At 35.4% G+C, this 20,782-nt stretch overlaps 1 protein-coding gene across 1 annotated transcript in view; it reads left to right on the top strand.

Annotated features, from left to right (window-relative positions):
* The window catches only part of LYPLAL1 (lysophospholipase like 1), a 59,279-nt gene extending 38,756 nt beyond the window's left edge, over positions 1–20,523 (top strand). Inside the window, exons 4-5 of the mRNA XM_072647811.1 lie at positions 19,147–19,262; positions 20,168–20,523. Coding sequence (XP_072503912.1) covers positions 19,147–19,262; positions 20,168–20,407 — 356 coding nt within the window. The 3' untranslated portion in view covers positions 20,408–20,523. The remainder of the gene's footprint in view (positions 1–19,146; positions 19,263–20,167) is intronic.
* Positions 20,524–20,782: the final 259 nt, after the last annotated feature.

Raw genomic sequence — 20,782 nt, 5'->3', positions numbered from 1 at the left:
CCAGCCCAAGACAGCCTGGAAGGCTGGCAGGAAAGGTCTATCACACCGGGCTCTGAGCATGGCACAGCTCAGCCTTGGGCACATGGCATGGCGTGGACAGGATTGGAGCAGGCTTCAGGGCGTGGAATCCCAGGTAGCAGCGGCAGTTTCCAGATTCCTCAATCCACAAACGCCAAAGATAACTTCAAAAGTCAGTGAAAAAGCTCTTTCACCTGGGTGAGCCCCAGTCCCAGGGCAGCTGCCACAGCAGCATCCATTTTTAGAGCCCTCTGCCTAAAGGCCAGGGGGAATTCAGCGGCATATCTGGGTTTCAGTCCTGAGTGGCAGTCCTGGGGTGAAGAGGAGCACTGGCATATTTTCTGGTAGGCAGAAAAGCTTGTGGTTGCTCCCAGACTAGAGTGGAGGCCAGAAGAGGAGTAAACTCCCTTGATTTTGCCCCTTTAGAGGAACTGAGAACTTACAGGTCCCTGTAGTATACCCTCCACTTGACAAAAGACTCAAAAGTCAATAACTGGCTTTGAAAATGCCCAAAAAAGAAGGAAAAAAAATAAAGACTATAGAAGTTCACTTTCTTAGCAAGAAGGTATTTTCTTCCATCCTTTCAGATGAGGAAGAACAAAGCATACCAGTAGAGGAAGACATAAAAAAGGCTTCTTCATCAAAAACCACCAAAAAATATTTGCAATTGTGTCAGGCCATGGAAAAGCTCAAAAAGGTCTTTGAAAATCAAGTCAGAGAGGTGCAGGAAAAATTGGGAAGAGAAATGAGAGTGATGCAAGAAAATCACGAAAAGCAAGTCAACAGTTTGCTAAAGGAGACCCAAAACAATGCTGAAGAAAATAACACCTTTAAAAATAGACTAACTCAGATGGCAAAAGAGGTCCAAAAAGCCAATGAGGAAAAGAATGCTTTAAAAAGCAGAATTAGCCAAATGGAAAAGGAGGTTCAAAAGCTTACTGAACAAAATAGTTCTTTAAAAATTAGAATGGAGCAAATGGAAGGTAATGACTTTATGAGAAACCAAGAAATTACAAAACAAAACCAAAAGAATGAAAAAATAGAAGACAGTGGTGAAATATCTCATTGGACAACAACTGACCTGGAAAATAGATCCAAGAGAGACAATTTAAAAATTATGGGACTACCTGAAAGCCGTGATCAAAAAAAGATCCCAGACATCATCTTTCATGAAATTATCAAGGAAAACTGCCCTGATATTCTAGAACCAGAGGACAAAATAAATATTGAAAGAATCTACCGATCATGTCCTGAAAGAGATTCCAAAAGGAAAATTCCTAGGAATATTGTAGCCAAATTCTAGAGTTCTCAGGTCAAGGAGAAAATATTGCAAGCAGTCAGAAAGAAACAATTCGGACATTGTAGAAATACAATCAGGATAACACAAGATCTAGTAGTATCTACATTAAGAGATTGAAGGGCTTGGAATATGATCTTTCAGAAGTCAAAGGAACTAGGATTAAAACCAAGAATTATCTATCCAGCAAAATTAAATATAATACTTAAGGGGAAAAAATGGTCATTAAATGAAATAGAGAACTTTCAAGCATTCCTGATGAAAAGACCTGAATAGAACTGAATAGAAAATTTGACTTTCAGACACAAGAATCAAGATAAACATGAAAAGGTGAACAGGAAAGAAATCAAAAGGGATTTACTAAAGTTGAACGGTTTACATTCCTACATGGAAAGATAGTATTTGTAACTTTTGAGACTTCTCTTGGTGTTTGGGTAGTTGGAGGGATTGTATACATGTAGACAGAGGGCTCAGGGTGAGTTGAATATAAAGCAATGATATCTACAAAAATAAAATTAAGTGTTGAGAGAAGAATATATTTGGAGGAGAAAGGGATAAATGGAATGGGGCAAGTTATTTCTCATAAAAGAGGCAAGAAAAAGCTTTTACAATGGAGGGGAAAAGGGGGAGATGAGAGGGAAAAAGTGAAGCTTACTCTCATCACATTTGGCTGAAGGAGGGAATAACATGCCCACTCAATTTGGTATGAAAATATCTTACACAACAGGAAAGTAGGGGAGAAGGGGATAAGTAGAGTGTGGGGAAGGATGATACAAGGGAGGGCAAATGGGAGGAGGGAGTAATTAGAAGTAAACACTTTTGGGGAGGGAAAAGGTCAAAAGAGAGAAGAGAATAAATGGAGGGCAGGATAGAATGGACGCAAATATAGTTAGTCTTTCACAACATGACTTTCATGAAAGTCTTTTGCATAACCACACATGTATAACTTATATTGAATTGCTTGCCTTCTCAGTAGGATATATGGGGAGGGAGAAAGGGAGAGAAATTAGAACTCATAGTTTTTGGAATGAATGTTGAGAATTGTTTTTACATGCAGCTGGAAAATAAGAAATACAGGTAACGGCGTATAGAAATTTTCTCTTGCCCTACAAGAGAGAAGATGGAGATAAGGGAAAAGAGGGGTGTGATAGAAGGGGGGCAGATTGGGAGAAGGGGTAATCAGAATGCATAGTATCTTGAAGTGGGGAGAGGGGAGAGATGGGGAGAAAATTTGGAACTCAGAATCTTGTGGAAATGAATGTTGAAAACTAAAAATAAATAAATTAATTTAAAAAAAAAAAGAAAAAATCCTCAGGACCAGATGAATTTACAACTGAAATCTATCAAACATTTAAAGAACAATTAATTCCAATAGACACACACACACACACACACACACACACACACACACATATACGTATATATATACACACACATACACGCACTCATGTATATATATATATATTTATATACACACACACACTCATATATATGTTTTTACAAATAGGCAAAGAGTTCTAGCAAATTCCTTTTATGATATAAGCATGGTGCTGATACCTAAAACAGAAAGAGCAAAAACAGAGAAAGAAAACTGTTATAGACCAATTTCCCTAATGGATATTGATGGAAAAATTTTAAATCAATTGCTAGCAAGGACATTATAGCAGTATATCAAAAAAGCCAAATATTACGAGCAGATGGGATTTATACTAGCAATGCAGAACTGGTTCATTATTAGGAAAACCATCAGCATAGTTAACCATAGCAGTAACAAAAACAACAAAATCATAATCTCACAAAATCATAATCATAGTTAAAATCTCCATAAATATATAGTTTTTGACAAAATACAAATCATTCCCATTAAAAACACTAAAGTACATAAGAATAAATAGTCCTTAAAATCATAATAATACCTATCTATAACAATTAACAAGCATTATCTTTAATAGAGATAAGCTGGAAATCTTCTCAGTATGACTGGAGGTGAAACAAGCCTATTGTCACCACTTAAATTCAGTATTGTACTAGAAGTGCTAGCTATAGCAATAAGATAAGAAAAAGAAATTGAAGGATTAGAATAGCAATGTAGAAACACATCCCTTTTTTCATATGACAAAATGTTATATTTAGATAATCCTAGAGAATAAAGTAAAAAAATTAGTTGAAATAATTGACAGCTTCAGCAAAGTTGCAGAATATAAGATAAACCCACATAAATCATCAGCACCTCCATATATTACTAACAAAGTCTAGCAGGAAGGAAAAAAAGATTCCATTTAAAATAATGGTAGACATTCTAAAATACTAGGGAGTCTACATGCCAAGACAGACCCAGGAACCATATGAACACAATTACAAAACTTTTTTTTTTTTATACAAAGTCATATCTAAACAAAGGGAGAAATGTTAATTGCTCATGCCAATATAAGAAAAATGACAGTTCTGCTAAAATTAATTTACTTTGTTCAGTGCTCTACCAATCACACTACCAAAAATTATTTTATCAAACTCAGAAAAATAATAACAGTATTCATTGGGAAGAACAACAGATTAAGAATATCAAGAGAATCAGTGGAAAAAATTGTGAAGTAAGGTGACCTAGCAGTACCAGATCTCAAACTGTATTACAAAGTGGTAATCATCAAAACAATCTGATACTAAGAAATAGGGTGATGGACCAATGGAATAGATAAGGCACGCAATACACAGTAGTAAGTGACCATAGTAATGTGATGTTTGATAAACCCATAGATCAATTTTTGGGACAAGAATTCACTATTTGGAAAAAAAGATTGCTGGGGAAACTGGAAAGCAGTTTTGTAGAAACCAGGTATAGATTAATTATTTGTGCCTTATGCCAAGATCAAATAAAATTAGGCACATGGTTTAGACATAATGGGTAATATAAACAAATTAGGGGAGCATGGGATATTTTAACTATCAGATTTATAGATAAAGGAAGAATTTATGACCAAACAAGAGATAATTACAGTTTGTAAAATGGATAAATTTTGATTATCTTAAAATGAAAAGGTTTTGCACAAACAAAACCAAAACAGCCATTATTAGAAGGGAAGTAGGAAACTGGAAGGTAGGAGGGGTGGGGGATTTTATAGCCAGTTCCTCTGATAAAGGCCTCATTTTTCAAATATATAGAGGGAACTGAGTCAAATTTATAAGAATACTGGTTGTTTCCCAGTTGATAAATGGTCAAAGGATGTGAACAAGCAGTTTTAGAAGAAGAAATCAAAGATATCTTCATATGAAAAAATGCTTTAAATCTCTGTTGATTAAAGGAATGCAAATTAAAATAACTCCAAGGTACCACCTCACACCTATTAGATTAGTTAATATGACAGAAAAGGAAAATTGCATATGTTGAAGGGGATTTTGGAAAATTGAGACACATTGATTTTCTGTTGATGGAGTTGTGAACTGATCCAACCATTCAGGAGAGCAATTTGGAATTATGCTCCTAGGACTACAAAATTATATGTACCCTTTAACCTAGTACTCGGTCTGTATCCCAAAGATATCAGGCAAAAGGAAAAGGACCCATATGTGTAAAAATATAGCAGCTAATTTTTGGTGACAAAGAACTGGAAATTGATGGGATGACTCATTAATTGGGTTGTTATTAATGGCTGAATAATTTGGGGTATATGATTTTAATTGAATACCGTTCTGTTGTGCTACAAGAAATAATGAGCAGGATCATTTCAAAAAATGCAGAGTGAAGTGAGCACAACCAGGAGATAAGTTAGCTATTCTGAGAAGTATAGTGATCCAAGACAATTCTGAAAGATTTACAGTGAAAAATGCTGTCCACTTCCAGAGAAAAAACGGATGGAGTCTGAATGTAGATCAAAGCATAATTTTTTTTTACTCTTTTCCTTTTTTTCTTGTCTGTGTTTTCTTTTATAATGTGGCTAATATGTAAATATGTTTTGCTTGGCTTCACATGTATAATCTATATCAAATTGTTGCCTTCTCAAGGTGGGATGGGGAGGGAGAAAAAAATATTGTTAATTTTTTTTTTTACATGTAATAGAGAAAAACTTAAAAAGGAAAGAAAATTTCTCTTTTCCTGTTCCCCTCTCATACTTGGTGTTTTCTTTAGAACAGATTTCTTTTTTGAAATTAATTTAAGATTCCTTTTTTGTGTTCTGTTAATTTGGGCATTTTGTATTTTTGCTTAAATTTTCAGTTTCACCAATATTAACTGTGCTTAGCAATTTTTGATAATTTTTTTGTGTTTTCCGATGTGCTATCTTCTTTGTTCATGTTTTATTAATTTGATTTTCCCCTTTTCTTTTTTTCATCTTCATTCAGAGGTTTGTCTTTTGTCTTTTCAAAGACTCAGGTTTTTGTTTATAAGTTCTTATAGTCTTTTCATTCTCTTATTTAACTATCCTCTTTTTTTTTTAAGATTTTGGGGTTTATTTACTTGTTGGTTTTCTAATTTTTTAATTTAATATTCCATTCATGGATCTTTTTAAAATTTTATTAATGTAAATTCTCATATATATGATTTTTCCTTTAAGGACTTATTAGGTACATTTAAGAAAATTGAAAATATTTAGGTCTGTGTTTTTATTTATATTTTCTCTGTTATTTGCAATTTGTATTATTTTATCTATAATGTATTTGGTTGGTATTTCTGCATTTTTAGAACAGTATTTGGAAAACAGCTGTTACAGAGGGAAGGTCAGAAGCATTTAGTAAGTACCTGTTGTGTGACAGGCACTCTAAGTGCTTTTCAAGTGTTATCTCACTTTATCTTCACAATAACCTTGTGAAGTAGGTACTGCAATGAACCTCATTTTACAATTAAGGAAATTGAGAGAAATGGAGGTTATATGACTTGCTGAGTATTAATTACATAACTAGTAAGTGAGGCTTAATTTGAACTAGGGTTTTTATGCACTCCACAGCTTCATGGCCTGGAGTGGAAAAAAGCCTGAGTTTGGAGTTGAATCTTGGATCTGTCATGTAGTTCTTCTGTAAGATAAATCATTGAACTTCTTTTCTCAGTTTCCTCATTTGTAAAGTAGAGGGGTTTGATTAGGGGAAGGAAGTGAACAAACACTTGTCAAATACTTGCTATGTGCCAGACGTTGTACTAAGTGCTTTACATGTATTAGCTCAACTGATCCAAGGCTCTTTTTAGCTTAAAATACAATAATTCTATATCTGTTATGCTTTGGTGCTTTCACTTTAGTGTATGTAATCATATTGTCACTTAGTAGCAGCTTGTTATAAATTTTCTTTGACCCAAACATTTCCTCCTAAATCTGCATTCTTGTGAGTCTTAATTAAGTATCTCTCTCCCTCTTTTAAATTTCTTTGTTTATTCTTTGGGATTCAATCACCCTGGGTTCTCTTGTTCATTATAGTAATCCCAAGATTTAGTATCTGGAAAGTGGAGAAATCCATTGTACCTCCAAATTTCTCATTAAAATAATTTTTTTAATTAAGGAAGATTAATCTAGAAGTGGTGTGGAAAATGGATTTAAAATTGGAAAGGATGGATGGATCAATCTCTTAGAATGTATGGACTTGTGGCACGATGGCTAAGTGAGTAGCCGTGCCTTAGTCCAGCTTCTCTTTATCACCTTGAAAGAAGAAATGTTCCAAATAAAATAAAAGAACAACGAAGGAAATCTTTACAAGAAAAACAAAACAGAAAAACCAGCAGAGAGACTTATCCTTAACACTGTGTATAGTGTAAGGTAAATCTTCAGAAGAAAGGAATGATTTTCATTAACAACTCGACACCCCAAAATGAGACAAATCATTTCTTAAGGAGTAGACGATCTTAATAAAATACTTAAATGAAAATATAAAGAGGAAGATTAAAGTTCTTTAGAAAATCTTAAGAAAAAGGTAATCAGTGATTTTGAACAGATGGTAAGAAATTTTAGTGGATACTCTTCTAGACAGTAACAGACATGGAACATAGAGATGCAGAGAGAAGATGATAAATATGAGCAAAATGAAGTCATTAAAGTTGGAAGAATACTCTTTGCAAATCAGAGTATCTGTTCTTGATGATGGTGATTGGTAAGACTAACAGGATCATTGGCCTCCAAGAAAAGGAGTATAAGAGCCTGAATATGGCATTTCAAGAAGTCACAAAAGAAAATTGCCCAGAAATAGCAGAGTATAGATTGATACCATACATGAGACGTCAGTGAGTCAAATGAGATAGTGTATGTATAGCACTTTGCAAACTCAAAGTGCTATATATAAATGCTAGTCATCCTCACCATCATTGTCCTCGAGTTTCACCATTTTTAGGAGTTTTGGTTTCAAAGAAAGAACTTGTAAGAGGCCAAGTGGAAGCAGTTCATATGTGAAAGAACACAAATTTGAACTATTCAATAGTAATGTGAAAGAGGTAGAAAAAAGTAAAGAAAAATAGTTTGCATCATAGGATAATAAAATCTGCACAGCATATTTTTGCATCAAAAAGATGAATCTTCAACAAGATTAAACTGTCACTCACTTCTAAGAAAACCAAAAATGAGCAGGCCCTTTGAAATGTAAATTGAATAAACTAAAGAACTTTAACAAAGGCTAACCAGTCCTTATAGTATTAAAAAACTAAACTATCCCTTCAAGGTTTCTGTGTTTCATGAAGGAGACACAAATAACAAATAATGCTTTGTATTTAGAGTCAGGAAAAGGGACTCTTAGAACACAGGCTTGTAGAGATTCTGGTGGGACATGAATAACAATTGTGAATTATGTAAGATAAAATTACTAAGTTGTTCATAACCTTTTTTCCCAAAGGTTCTACTACTGAGATTATAACTTGAGTAAGTTATTGATAGCAAGAAGACTCATATCTACAGAGTTGTTGATAGCCACATTATTTGTGATAACAAAAAGTTGTGAATGAAGTAAGTGCCCATTATTTAGAGAATGAATGAACACATATGTATATGTTCATTATATATAAATATATATTTATATGTAATGTATATAACATTATATATACTAAACAATGTATAATAATTTATATATTATATACAATATGTGAATATAATGGAATATTATTATTCAATAAGAAATGGTAAATATGAAAAATTCATAGAAAAAAGGGAAGATTTGAATGAAAGGGATGCATAGTGAAGAAGGTAGAACCCAAAGGACAATATATACAACAAGGACATTTAAAATGTTGCAACAGTATAGGATACTGTTGAACAACATCCAGAATGTATAGAAGACATTGATGAAGAGGGGCACTACAACTCTAGTCAATTACAATAATTATTGTTCTGCCAAAATCAAAGGTCACATCCTTCTTTTTGTTAATTGATGTAATTTTCATTAATTATGTAATAAATAACTTAATAAATGTAATTTCTGTTCTTTGAAATTTATCTTGGAGAATCTGCTTGGTAAAGGTTTGTTCATTGAGCATACTTGTTGTGTCATCAGAGAAGGTATCAATAAATGTACTTTTAAAATAAGCTAGAACGTAAAGTGAGAGATACTTAATCTATTCTAATTTTTACCACAATGTATTCTTGGAAACGACAGCAAGCAGAATGATTAAAGATGCATCATTTCCCCTCCCACCACAAACCTCCCCGCACACACACCTTTCCCCCAGAATCATTGTTAAATAGTTAAAAAACATGTACTATTTAAATTTGCAGTCACTTAGTTTTACTACTAGGTGTCAGTCATGCATATTTGAGATAAGCTCTTAATTAAGTTTATTAAGAATATTTTTGTAGCTAGACTAGGTATTGTGGTACCTTTGAAAGATCACTAGCCCTAGAATCAGAGGACTTAGGTTCATATCTCACTTCTGACTTATAGTACCTATGTTACCTTGGACCAGGTTTCCTTGGGTGCAGCCTTTTGACTGAGTCCAAGTTTTACAGAACAGATCCTTTTATTAAGGGTATTTAGCCTTTGTAGGTTCAACTCCCATCTATAGTGGGAGTTAACCTGTAGTATCCATGTTAGCTTGAACCATTCCCTTAACCTCTTTGGACCCTTAGTTTCCTCAACCATAAAATAGATTAGACTAGATGATCTCTGAGGCTCCTTCTGGTTCTAGATCTATGATACTATGAATCTGTTGAGGAACTGAAGTATTAAAAAGTTAAGTTGACAAGAAGTTTAACGTATCAGCCTTGTTTTTCCTGCAAAGTGATTTGTGTAAAAACCTGAGTGTGATGAGTGTTCTTGATAATAAAAATGATGACACTGAAGAGAGCAGTGATGATAAAAAGAAGAAAGCATCTATGTGAATAGAAATAAATGTTAAAAATATCATTGAATATATTTAGATGATAATTCGTGTGTGTGTGTGTGTGTGTGTGTGTGTGTGTGTGTGTGTGTGTGTATGTAGTAGTGGCAACAGAGCTTTAGATTTTGAGTGAGAGTACCTGGATTCAAATTCCAGCTCTGCCACAGAATATCTTTGAGATGTTAGGCAAACCACTTATCCTCTCTAACTTTTCCCATCTATGAAATGAGCTTTACTTTGCCCTGGTAAGACCATATCTAGAATACTATATTCAGTTTAATTATGTACACAGGTGTCATTCTAATTTTGCTTTGCATCATTCAATCAGTTAATCATTTATTAAATGGTTAGAATGTGCCAAATACTGTGGTATGTACTGAGGATCCCCCCCACACACAATGAAAAAAAAGCCTTCTCTTAAATAGAACAGATGAAAATTATCTGATAGGGAAAGGCATTAGTAACACATCTCTTTGGTTGTTCCGTGCTTCCTTGTGAACTTCATATTTTATGCCATTATAATATTCCTTTACATTAATTTGTTAAATACGTATTATCTCCCAGGCATTGGGTTAGTCTCTGGGAATACAAAGAATACTGTAATCCTTCTCAGTGATTCTGCATTCTTTTGGAGAGACAAGTACATTTATAATAAATTATAGAATAAAAATAAAGAGAATAACTACAAATAATTGCAGACTAGAGTAAAAAAACATTGTTTAGGAGGAAAGAGATAAAAGTGAGGAAATTAGGAAAAGCTTTAGGTAGAAGGAAGTGCTTGAGCTCTGTCTTGAAGGAAGAGAGAAATTCCTTGAATGGCATTCCAAAGCATAGGGGATGATCAGTGCACAAGACAGATGATGACATGCTGAACAGAAGATGGCACAGTGAAGTAGGAAGAATAATGTCCAATGAAAAGGAATAATGTTAGGTGGAAAAATAGTTTGGGACTGGTTGTGAAGGGCTTTAAGAGCTAAACAAAAGAGTATCTTAGAGTCAATAGAAAGACACTGGAGTTGCTTGAATTGGAGAGTAATTTGGTCAAACTGTTTTAAGGAAAATCTTTGAACATGTAAAGGTCAGATTAAGTGAATGTTATGAGGTCAAAATGTCACAGTTTAGCAGCTGAGTGGATATAGAGGAGAGGAAAATGAGGAGTCAGTAATGTTGAGGTTATGAAAGAATGTTGTGACCTTAAGTTGAAATAGCTTAGAAGAAGAGTAGTTTTGGGAGAGAGCCAAATGAGTTGAAGTTTGAAATGCTCCAGTTTTTCCATTTTGAAATGTCATCAGGGCAGTTGGTGATGCAGACTGAAACTGGCTCCAAAGGTATTTTCAGTTTGGCAACTCTTATTTTATATTGCCTTCCAAAATGTTTACATCAGAGCACAGTCCCGTGAACAGTGAATAAAAATGGTTGTTTTTCAGTCGCCATGTAAACAATGAAGTTTATTCCTCCCCTTTTTGTTCTATCTTTTGCCAGGCTAATGGGTGTAAAGTGGTATCTTAAAGTTTTCCTAATTTGCTTTTCTTTGATTATTATGGAATTTGAAGAATCTCTCATTGAATACCACTAGTCAGAACAATGGGCACTTAAAACTTGCTCAATATTCATTTCTTATCTGTCCCAGGTAAAAGATTTTGGGGACACTGGTTCTTCCTAAGCAGGGGAATGTCATAGTTAGATATGAGCTTTAAAAATAATGCATTGGTGGCAAGAAGAATAATTACTAGTCTGTTAAAATAGTCAGTGACAGAGGCACTGAAGTCTTGGCCTAGAGTAGTGGCCATTGAATGGAGAGAAAGGAATGGAATGTAAGAGATGTGGAAGTCAAGGAAAGAGAAGGAATACTTGACTCTTAGTTTGTGACTCTGGATGAAGGGAAAGATGATGGTACCCTGGCTAGAAATAGAGAAGTTAGGAGGAGGGATAATTTTAGAAGAACAGATGAGTCCTGATGTGTAATTGGACATTAAAATTTTGAAGAAATTTAGCACTAATTCTGAGTTTCATTTTGAATTTTTGTGTTGACATCAGTAGGATTTTTTTTTTTTTGGGCCAGTGTTATTTTCCTCCATATGGTTAATTTCATTTAATCACAATTGTCTAACAAAGGTTATATTATTATTATACAGTATCCCCTACTTGGCAAAGAAGGATCACAAATTAATTCATAACAATCTAGAAATTCCCTAATGTCCTCCAGTGGACCTCCATTTATTTAGATCTGATTTTAGTTGTGTGAAAACTGTTTTGTAATTGTATTCATGTAGTTCCTGGGTTTGTTTTGGTGTATAGACTCCCAAATATTTTATGACATCTATGGAAACTTTAAATAGAATCTATCGTTCTACCTCTAGCTGCTGAGCTTTGTTAATAATATATAGAAATGCCATTGATTTATGTGGATGTATTTTGTATCCTGGAATTGTGCTAAAGTGGTTAATTATTTCAAGTAGTTTTTTTCTTGATTCTCTGGGATTGTCTAAGTATACTATCATATCATCTCCAAAGAGTGATAGCTTTGTTTCTTCTTTGTCACCTCTAATTCCTTCAATAGTGATAATGGACAGCCTTGTTTCACCTCTGATATTATTGAGAATACTTCTAGCTTATCCACATTACATGTCCTGGCTTGCTGATGGTTTTCAATAGATGCTACTTACCATTTTAAGGAAGATTCCATTTATTTATACATTGTCTAGTGTTTTTAATAGGAATAGGTGTTGTATTTTTGTCAAAAGCTTTTTCTGCACCTTTTTGAGGTAATCATTTGATTTCTATTAGTTTTATTGTTGATATGGTCAGTTATGCTGATAGTTTACCTAATATTGAACCAGCCCTGTATTCTTGGTATAAATCCCACATGGTCATAGTGTACTATCCTCCAGATGAGTTACTATAATCTCTTTGCTAACATTTTATTTAAAATTTTGTAGCTGTATTCATTAGGGAAATTGGTCTATAATTTCATTTTTCTGTTTTGGCTCTTCCCAGATTAGGTATCAGCACCATATTTGTATCATAAAAAGAATTTGGTAGGACTCCAAATCTGATGAGATTAAGGTTCAAACAATGCACATCCCCCTCCCTTCTTTCTCTCTACTGTAATATTTAATTGGGGATTTTTAATTTGTTCATTTTGTAGCTTTTTTAGTTGCATGCCCAGTTCATTGATCTCCTCTTGCTCTGTTTTATTCATGTAAGCATTGAGAGATATAAAACTTCCCCTAAGAACTTCTTTCTCTGCGTCCCATAAGTTTTGGTATATTGTCTCGTTATTGTCATTCTGTAGGATAAAGTTATTAATTGTTTCTATGATTTGCTATTTGACCCACTCATTCTTTAGGATTAGATTGTTTAGTTTCCAATTAATTTTTAGTCTATATTTCCAAGGCCTTTTATTGCATGTAATTTTTATCACATCATGATCTGAAAAGAATGCATTTTTAATATATCTGCCTTCCTACATTGGGTTGTGAGGTTTTTATGCCCTAATACATGGTCAGTTTTTTGTAGGTGCCATGTACCACTGAGAAAAAGGTATATTCGTTTCTCTCTCCATTCAGTTTTCGCCAGAGGTCTACCATATCTAACTTTTCTAAAATTCTATTTAAATCCTCAACTTCTTTCTTGTTTATTTTTTGGTTAGATGTATCTAGTTCTAAGATGGGAAGGTTGAGGTCCCCCACTGGTCTAATTTTGCTGTCTGTTTCTTCCTGTAACTCCCTTAACTTCTCCTCTAAGAATTTGGATACTGTATCACTTGGTGCATGTATGTTTAGTGATGATATTACTTCATTGTTTATGGTATTTTTTAACAGGATATAGTTTCCTTCCTTATCTCTTTTAATTAGATCTGTTTTTGCTTTTGCTTTGTTTGAGATCAGGATTACTACCCCTGCTTTTTTTTTTTTCTTTTTAATTCAGCTGAAGCATAATATATTCCACTCCAGCCTTTTACTCTTACTCTGTGAGTATCCCTCTGCTTCTAATGTGTTTCCTGTAATCAACACATTGTAGGATTATGGTTTTTAATCCACTCTGCTCTCTGCTTCTGTTTTATGGGAGAGTTCATCCCATTCACATTTATAGTTATGATTACTGTGTCTTTCTCTCTGTCCCATATCCATCCTCCATCTCCCACCCTCATTTATGCTTTTCTTTCTCCTTATCCTCCTCATCACTATTTTGCTTCTGACTATTGCCTCCTTCCATTTGCCCTGCCTTTCCTTTTTCTCCTATTTTTTCCCTTCCTTCTATCCACCCCTCTCTTCTTTCTTTCCTTTCCCCTCCTACTTCCTATTGCGTAAATTAGATTTCTGTACCTGACTATTTTATTCCCTCTTTCAGCCAAATCTGATGAGATTAAGGTTCAAACAATGCTCATCTCCCCCGCTTCTTTCCCTCTACTGTAATAGGTCTTTCATGTGATGTAATTTAACCTTTTCTGCCTCCTCCTTTCCTCTTTTCCCAGTATAATCTCTTTTCATCTCTTAATTAGACTTTTTTAGCACATCAGTATCAAGTCAACTTATACCCATGCCTTCTGTCTATGTATGCCTGGATTAAATGTCATAATGAAGATACAGTTCTCAAGAATTATAGGTATTATCTTCTCTGGGAGGGATGTCAACAGTTTGTGCTTATTGATTAACATATTCATTATTTTTTCTTTCCTTTTTAACTTTTTATGCCTCTCTTGAGTCTTGTATATGAAGATCAAATTTTCTGTTGAGCTCTGGTCTTTTCATCAGGAAGGTTTGAAAGTCCCCTATTTCATTGAATATCTGTCTCCTCCCCTGAAAGATCATGCTCAGTTTTGCTGGGTAGTTGATCCTTGGTTGTAATTGAAGCTTTTTTGCCTCACAGATTTTAATTCCTCCAATCTTTTAATGTAGAAGCTGCAAGGTCTTGTGTAATCCTGACTATGATTCCATGATATTTAAATTGTTTCTTTTGGGCAATTTTTTTCCATTTGGCCAATTGTATTTTTTTTCTTATATGCTTTTTTATTCTTGATATAGTTTTGTTTTATACATCAGCTTCATTTCTTTTTTTGTAATTCATTTATTTTTAGTTTTCAACATTGATTTCCACAAGATTTTGAGTTCCAAATTTTCTCCCCATGTCTCCCCTCCACCCACCCCAAGAGATCCTGCATTCTGAATACCCACTTCCCTCAATCTACCCTCCCTTCTATCACCCCCCTCCCTTCCCTTATCCCCATCTTCTCTCTTTTCTTGTAGGGCAAGATAGATTTCTATACCCCATTACCTGTATTTCTTATTTTCCAGTTGCATGCAAAAATAATCTCAACATTCATTCCTTAAACTTTGAGTTCCAACTTCTCTCCCTTCCTTCCTCCCCACCCATCCCCACTGAGAAGGCAAGCAATTCAATATAGGCTATATATATGTAGTTGTACTAAAGACTTACATAAGAGTCATGTTGTGAAAGACTAACTATATTTCCCTCCATCCTATCCTGCCCCCCCATTTATTCTATTCTCTCTTTTGACCTTATCCCTCCCCAAAAGTGTTTACTTCTAATTACCCCCTCCTCTCATTTGCCCTACCTTCTATCACCCCCCACCCTCTACTTATCCCTTTCTCCCCTGCTTTCCTGTAGCATAAGATAGATTTTCATACCAAATTGATTGTGCATATTATTTCCTTCTTAAGCCAAATGTGATGAGAGTAAGCTTCACTTTTTCCCTCTTACCTCCCCTTTTTCCCCTCCATTGAAGGAGCTTTTTCTTGTCTTTTTTTATGAGAAATAAGTTACCCTATTCCATTTCTCCATTTCTCCTCCCATTATATTCCTCTCTCACCTCTTAATGTTATTTTTTTTAGATATCATCCTTCCTATTCAACTCATTCTATGCCCTCTGTCTATATGTGTGTGTGTGTGTGTGTGTGTGTGTGTGTGTGTGTGTGTGTGTGTGTGTGTGTGTGTATGGATAATTCCTCCAACTACCCAAATACTGAGAAAAGTTTCAAGAGTTACAAATATTATCTTTCTGTGTAGGAATGTAAACAGTTCAACTTTAGTAAGTCCCTTATGATTTTCTTGCCTGTTTACCTTTTCATGCTTTTCTTGATTCTTTTGTTTGAAAGTCAGATTTTCTATTCAGCTCTGGTCTTTTCATCAAGAATGCTTGAAAGTCCTCTATTTCATTGAATTATCATTTTTTCCCTTGAAGTATTATACTCAGTTTTGCTGGGTAGGTGATTCTTGGTTTTAATCCTAGTTCCTTTGACTTCTGGACTATCCTCTTCCAAGCCCTTCAATCCCTTAATGTAGAAGCTGCCAGATCCTGTGTTAATCCTTGAATGTATTTCCCCAATACTCAAATTGTTTCTTTCTGGCTGCTTGCAATATTATCTCCTTGACCTGGCAACTATGGAATTTGGCTACAGTATTCCTAGGAGTTTTTCTTTTCATATCTCTTTCAGTAGGTGATTAGTGAATTCTTTCAATATTTATTTTACCCTCTGGTTCCGGAATATCTGGGCAGTTTTCCTTGATAATTTCATGAAAGATGTCTAGGCTCTTTTTTTTGATCATGGCTTTCAGGTAGTCCTATGATTTTTAAATTATCTCTCTTGAATCTATTTTCCAGGTCAATTATTTTTCCAGTGAGACATTTCAGATTGTCTTCTATTTTTTCATTCTTTTGGTTTTGCTTTGTAAGTTCTTGGTTTCTTGTAAAGTCATTAGCTTCCATCTGCTCCTTTCTAATTTTTAAAGAACTATTTTCTTCAGTGCCTTTGAACCTCCTTTTCCACTTGACTAATTCTGCTTTTTAAAATATTCTCCTCAGTGGCTTTTTGGGCCTCTTTTGCCATTTGAATTAATCTATTTTTAAAGGTGTTAATTTCTTCAGCATTTTTTTGAATCTCCTTTAGCAAACTGCTGACTCACTTTTCATGATTTTCTTGTATCGCGCTCATTTCTCTTTCAAATTTTTCCTCTACTTCTCTTACTTGAGTTTCAAAATCTTTTTTGAGCTCTTCCATGGCCTGAGACCATTGCATATTTATTTTGGAGGTTTTGGATGCAGAAGGCTTGACTTGTAGGTCTTCCTCTGATGGTATGCATTGTTCTTCCTCATCAGAAAGGGTGAAGGAAAATACCTACTCATCAAGAAAGTAACCTTCTGTTGTCTCATTCTTTGTCCCTTTTTTCGGGCATTTTCTCAACCACTTACTTGACTTTTGAGTTCTTTGCCAAGAGGAGGGTATACTTTGGGGACCTGTAAGTTCTCAGTTCCTCCAAGGTGGCACAATCAAGACCTGCACTCTGGTCTGGGAGCAACTACAAAGGACTCTTTTCTGCCCAGGATCTGCCAGTAGAATTCCCTCTCCAGAGCCTCCACCACTTCCATCATACCAGCCAGTGCTCCTCCTCACCCCTGGCCACCCCTCAGGGCTACGATTCAGATCAGCAACTCAATTCCTCCAGGGTGTTTAGGCCAGGGCTCCAACAGTGGAAGCTGTTGCTGCGTGGGGCTGGGGCTGGATTGCTGTGTTCCCTTCTCTCCCAGGTGAGAGAGCTTTCTCACTGACCTTTGAAACTGACTTTGGTATATATGGTTTGAGGAATCTGGGAATTGCAGCTGCTGCTGGTGGCACCTTGAAACCTGCGCCAGTCTTGTCCCTGCCATGGTGTGGCCAAGGCTAGGCTGCACTCTGCTCCACATCTGATGTGATAGACCTTTCCTGTTGGTCTTCCACGCTGCCTTAAGCTGGAAATCTCTTTCACTCTGTTGTTTTGTGCTTTACTGCTCTAGAATTTGTTTAGAGTCATTTTTTACAGGTATTTTATGGGCTGTGGGGGAAGAGCTTCTAGAAGTGCATTCTTCTACTCTGCCATCTCGGCTCTGTCCCCAGCCAATTGTATTTTTTAAGGACTTGTTCTTCACAGTCAGTTTTTGTCCTTCCTTTTCCAAGCTATTCACTCTCTTGCCTACCTCTCATTCTTCTACCTCTCTTATTTGACTTTTAAAATCCTTCTTTAGCTCTTCTAAGAAAGCTTTTTTGACTTGAAACCAGTTCATGTTTCCCTTTGAGGTTTCAGATATTTGTATATTGACATTGTTGTCTTCTTCTGAATTTATGTTTTTATCTTCCCTGTCCTCATAGTAAGAAAGTGGGATCTTTGTCTGTTTCTACTTCTTGCTCTTGATGTTTGCCTATTTCCTGACTTTTAAAATTCAGCTCTCCTGTTGGAGCACAGGGACGCTAACTCAAGCTTCTTGTGCTATGGGCCAGGGACCTGTTCAGTGGCTTTGTGTGCTGGGGTCCCTCAGGTGCTGGAAGCTGGAGGCTGTAGGTTTGGCAGCTTACTTGGTGCTGAGCTGGGGTCAGCAATGCTCAATCTCTCAGGGTGGAAGGGGGTCTTGCCCCTGGAAGATGGCTTATCTGAAGCTCAGAAGGTTTGGCTACTGGAGAAGGCCTGCCTGCCTGGAGCTGTGTGCTTCCAAGAGTTGTGCTGAGGCACCAAGAGGTTTGATTGCTGGAGTCTGCAAGTTCCCCTGCCTGTGCCAAGCCACTCAAGGTTCCTGGTATTAGCAGTTGTCTGCTCACCCTGCCACCCAGGTTCTCCTGCTGGTTTTCTGAAGTTGGGCTTACCACTGGCTTGCTAGGATGCCCCCCTCCCATCCTGTATTGCTTTCTTTCCCCAAGAGTGAGTGTCCCATTAATCCCAAAAGCCTCTTGGGCTAAAAGGCTATTGCACCTATCTTTCTGCTGGCTCTGCTGTTCCTGTTTTGTTTTGTTTTTTCCCAAGATTTTTTGAATTGTTAGAGGTCAATAAAGGGTGGGGAGTGAGAGGAACTTACTGTTTATTCCACCATCTTTGGCTCCTGGAAGTCTCTGTTACAATCTTCATAATACCATTGATATTTGACCTCGTTTTCATGTTAGTGCTGAAAATTAAGTGAATAAGTAGTTTTACCTTGACACATAAACCAAATATATTCAGCCCTTAATGAATGTCTCATTAGAACATTGGTTGAAAGTTTTAATAAAGTTCAAAAATTAACTGGACTTTGAAATAAATAGCCCTTCTGCTCTTAGATTTTATCCCTAGAGAAAAGAATATCTTGGCAGTGTTAGATAAATACCTGGCTATGACTTAAAAAAAACCCAGAAAAGAGTCTCAGGCTGCTCAACTATCCTAATGATATATTCTTTCCATATTCATTTTATTAAATAGTGCATGCCTAGAGCACTAAAAAGAAAATGCATAGACTTTTTCTTAAAGACATTTTTTCTACTTGTATGAAGGACGCAAACAATAAACAGACAAGTCACTACAGTAAATTAATTTTACAAAGTGTGAAAGGTTTACTGGAATAGGTTAACTTCTATTTGATAAGATTTTACTAAGCCCTGCATTAAGTTTTGAGGTACTTTTTAGCCTTAGGCTTCTTAAAAGGCCTTTAAAACATTTATATGTGAAAGTACAGTTGTTGTTCTAATATTTTATGTAAGTAATTAGGACTGTTGGTTTAACTGCTGCTTAGACTAATATAATTTGTTTCCTATAGGAGGATTTTCAATGGGTGGATGCATGGCACTACATTTAGCATTTAGGAAGCATCGTGATTTGGCTGGAGTGTTTGCACTTTCTAGTTTTCTCAATAAAACATCTGCTGTTTATCAGGTGAGTTAGACTTAAAAAAGAATACTTTGTACAGGGCATATAAATTGCTTGTAAAATGAAAAACAATAATTTAACATCAACAATGACAATAAGAATTGAGGTACACAGCATTTTGTGGGGATTAGTGACAAAAAGTGTGAGGTTGTTTGTGGCCAGTTGATAATAAAAATACTAAGAACATTATTAAGTGAAACATTTGAAGGAAAAGATTTTTGAATGCCACTATACTCTCTGTGGCAAAGTATATGTGTGTGTGTGTGTGTATGTATATGTATGTATACACATATATATGTATGTATCAAAGTTATGTCAAATTTTGTACAGTATATCATGAACAAGCCATTTCTAATATTTTTTCAGTTTTAATATTTTTGGTACAGCAGGGTTTTTTTTCTACTGAAGGTGTATGTGTTTTAATGGAGTAGTTCATTAGTAGATACTTCTTTACCTGTGTATGAGGCATAAAAATTTATTTAAGCATGTTAATTCCCTTATCCTTCCATCTTCCTTCTCTCTATCCTATACCTTTGTCAGGCAATCTCTTCTAACGTCCTCTTCAGGAAAAGGGGACTGTGGTTCCCCTCCCCTCTCAACGACTATCCTGTCTCCCCAGTTCTATTAATAAAGACCCTACAAGTCACTTCCCCAACCTCTAGGTGATTAGGCCATGTGAACCATAGGAGTTCTTCCAGCCTATTAGCTAAGCCCTGCTCCTGGTCCTCTTGTGAAAAACTTGATTCTTAGAGTTTTCACTTTGTCTTCCCCTCAGCTATTTTCCCACTGTTATAGCTTTAGGAAGATCAACTTTTTGCCAACCCCCTCCATTTCTAAGCCATCTTTGTGCTATTCATGGGTGATAGTTAATTATGTTGTTGATACAAAACTCTTCTTTTTCTTCTCACTAGGCTCTGCAGAAGAATGAAGGTACTCTTCCTGAATTGTTTCAGTGTCATGGCACTACTGATGAGTTAGTTCTTCATTCCTGGGGTGAAGAGACAAATTCAATTTTGAAATCTTTGGGAGTAAACACAACATTTCATAGCTTTCCAAATCTTTATCATGAGCTAAGCAGAAGTGAGCTAGAGAAATTAAAATCATGGGTTCTTGAGAAACTACCAAAAGAAGTAGAAAAACCAAATGAATAAATTAAGTGTTTGTATTTTTAAATTGTACGTTTGTAATGTCCTTATTATGAGAAGTGAATTTTGCTGTCAAAATATTGTATAATCAGTGATGACAATAATTAAACTAGTGAAACTAATATCATGTTCTAACTTGTCTAATCATTCTTTATGTTGGCTTTTCTACCTAATGTACTTTCCCCCCCATTATAAGTAATAACTTAATGCCTCACAGTAATAGCTCTGAAGTTTGAAGAGTTATACAATTTCACAAAAGTATCTTAAATGATCTCTTAAAATATCCCTATGTGCAATTTATCTATCTGTAGCAAGATTAGAAGGGGCACAGTAATCTGAGGTTGATCACTTCTATTTATAGGTTATCCCTCAAACCTTACT

Source organism: Notamacropus eugenii, chromosome 2 (assembly GCF_028372415.1).
Source record: "Notamacropus eugenii isolate mMacEug1 chromosome 2, mMacEug1.pri_v2, whole genome shotgun sequence".
In the NCBI taxonomy this organism is placed as follows: domain Eukaryota; kingdom Metazoa; phylum Chordata; class Mammalia; order Diprotodontia; family Macropodidae; genus Notamacropus; species Notamacropus eugenii.
This window is presented reverse-complemented; position numbering and strand designations above follow the sequence as displayed.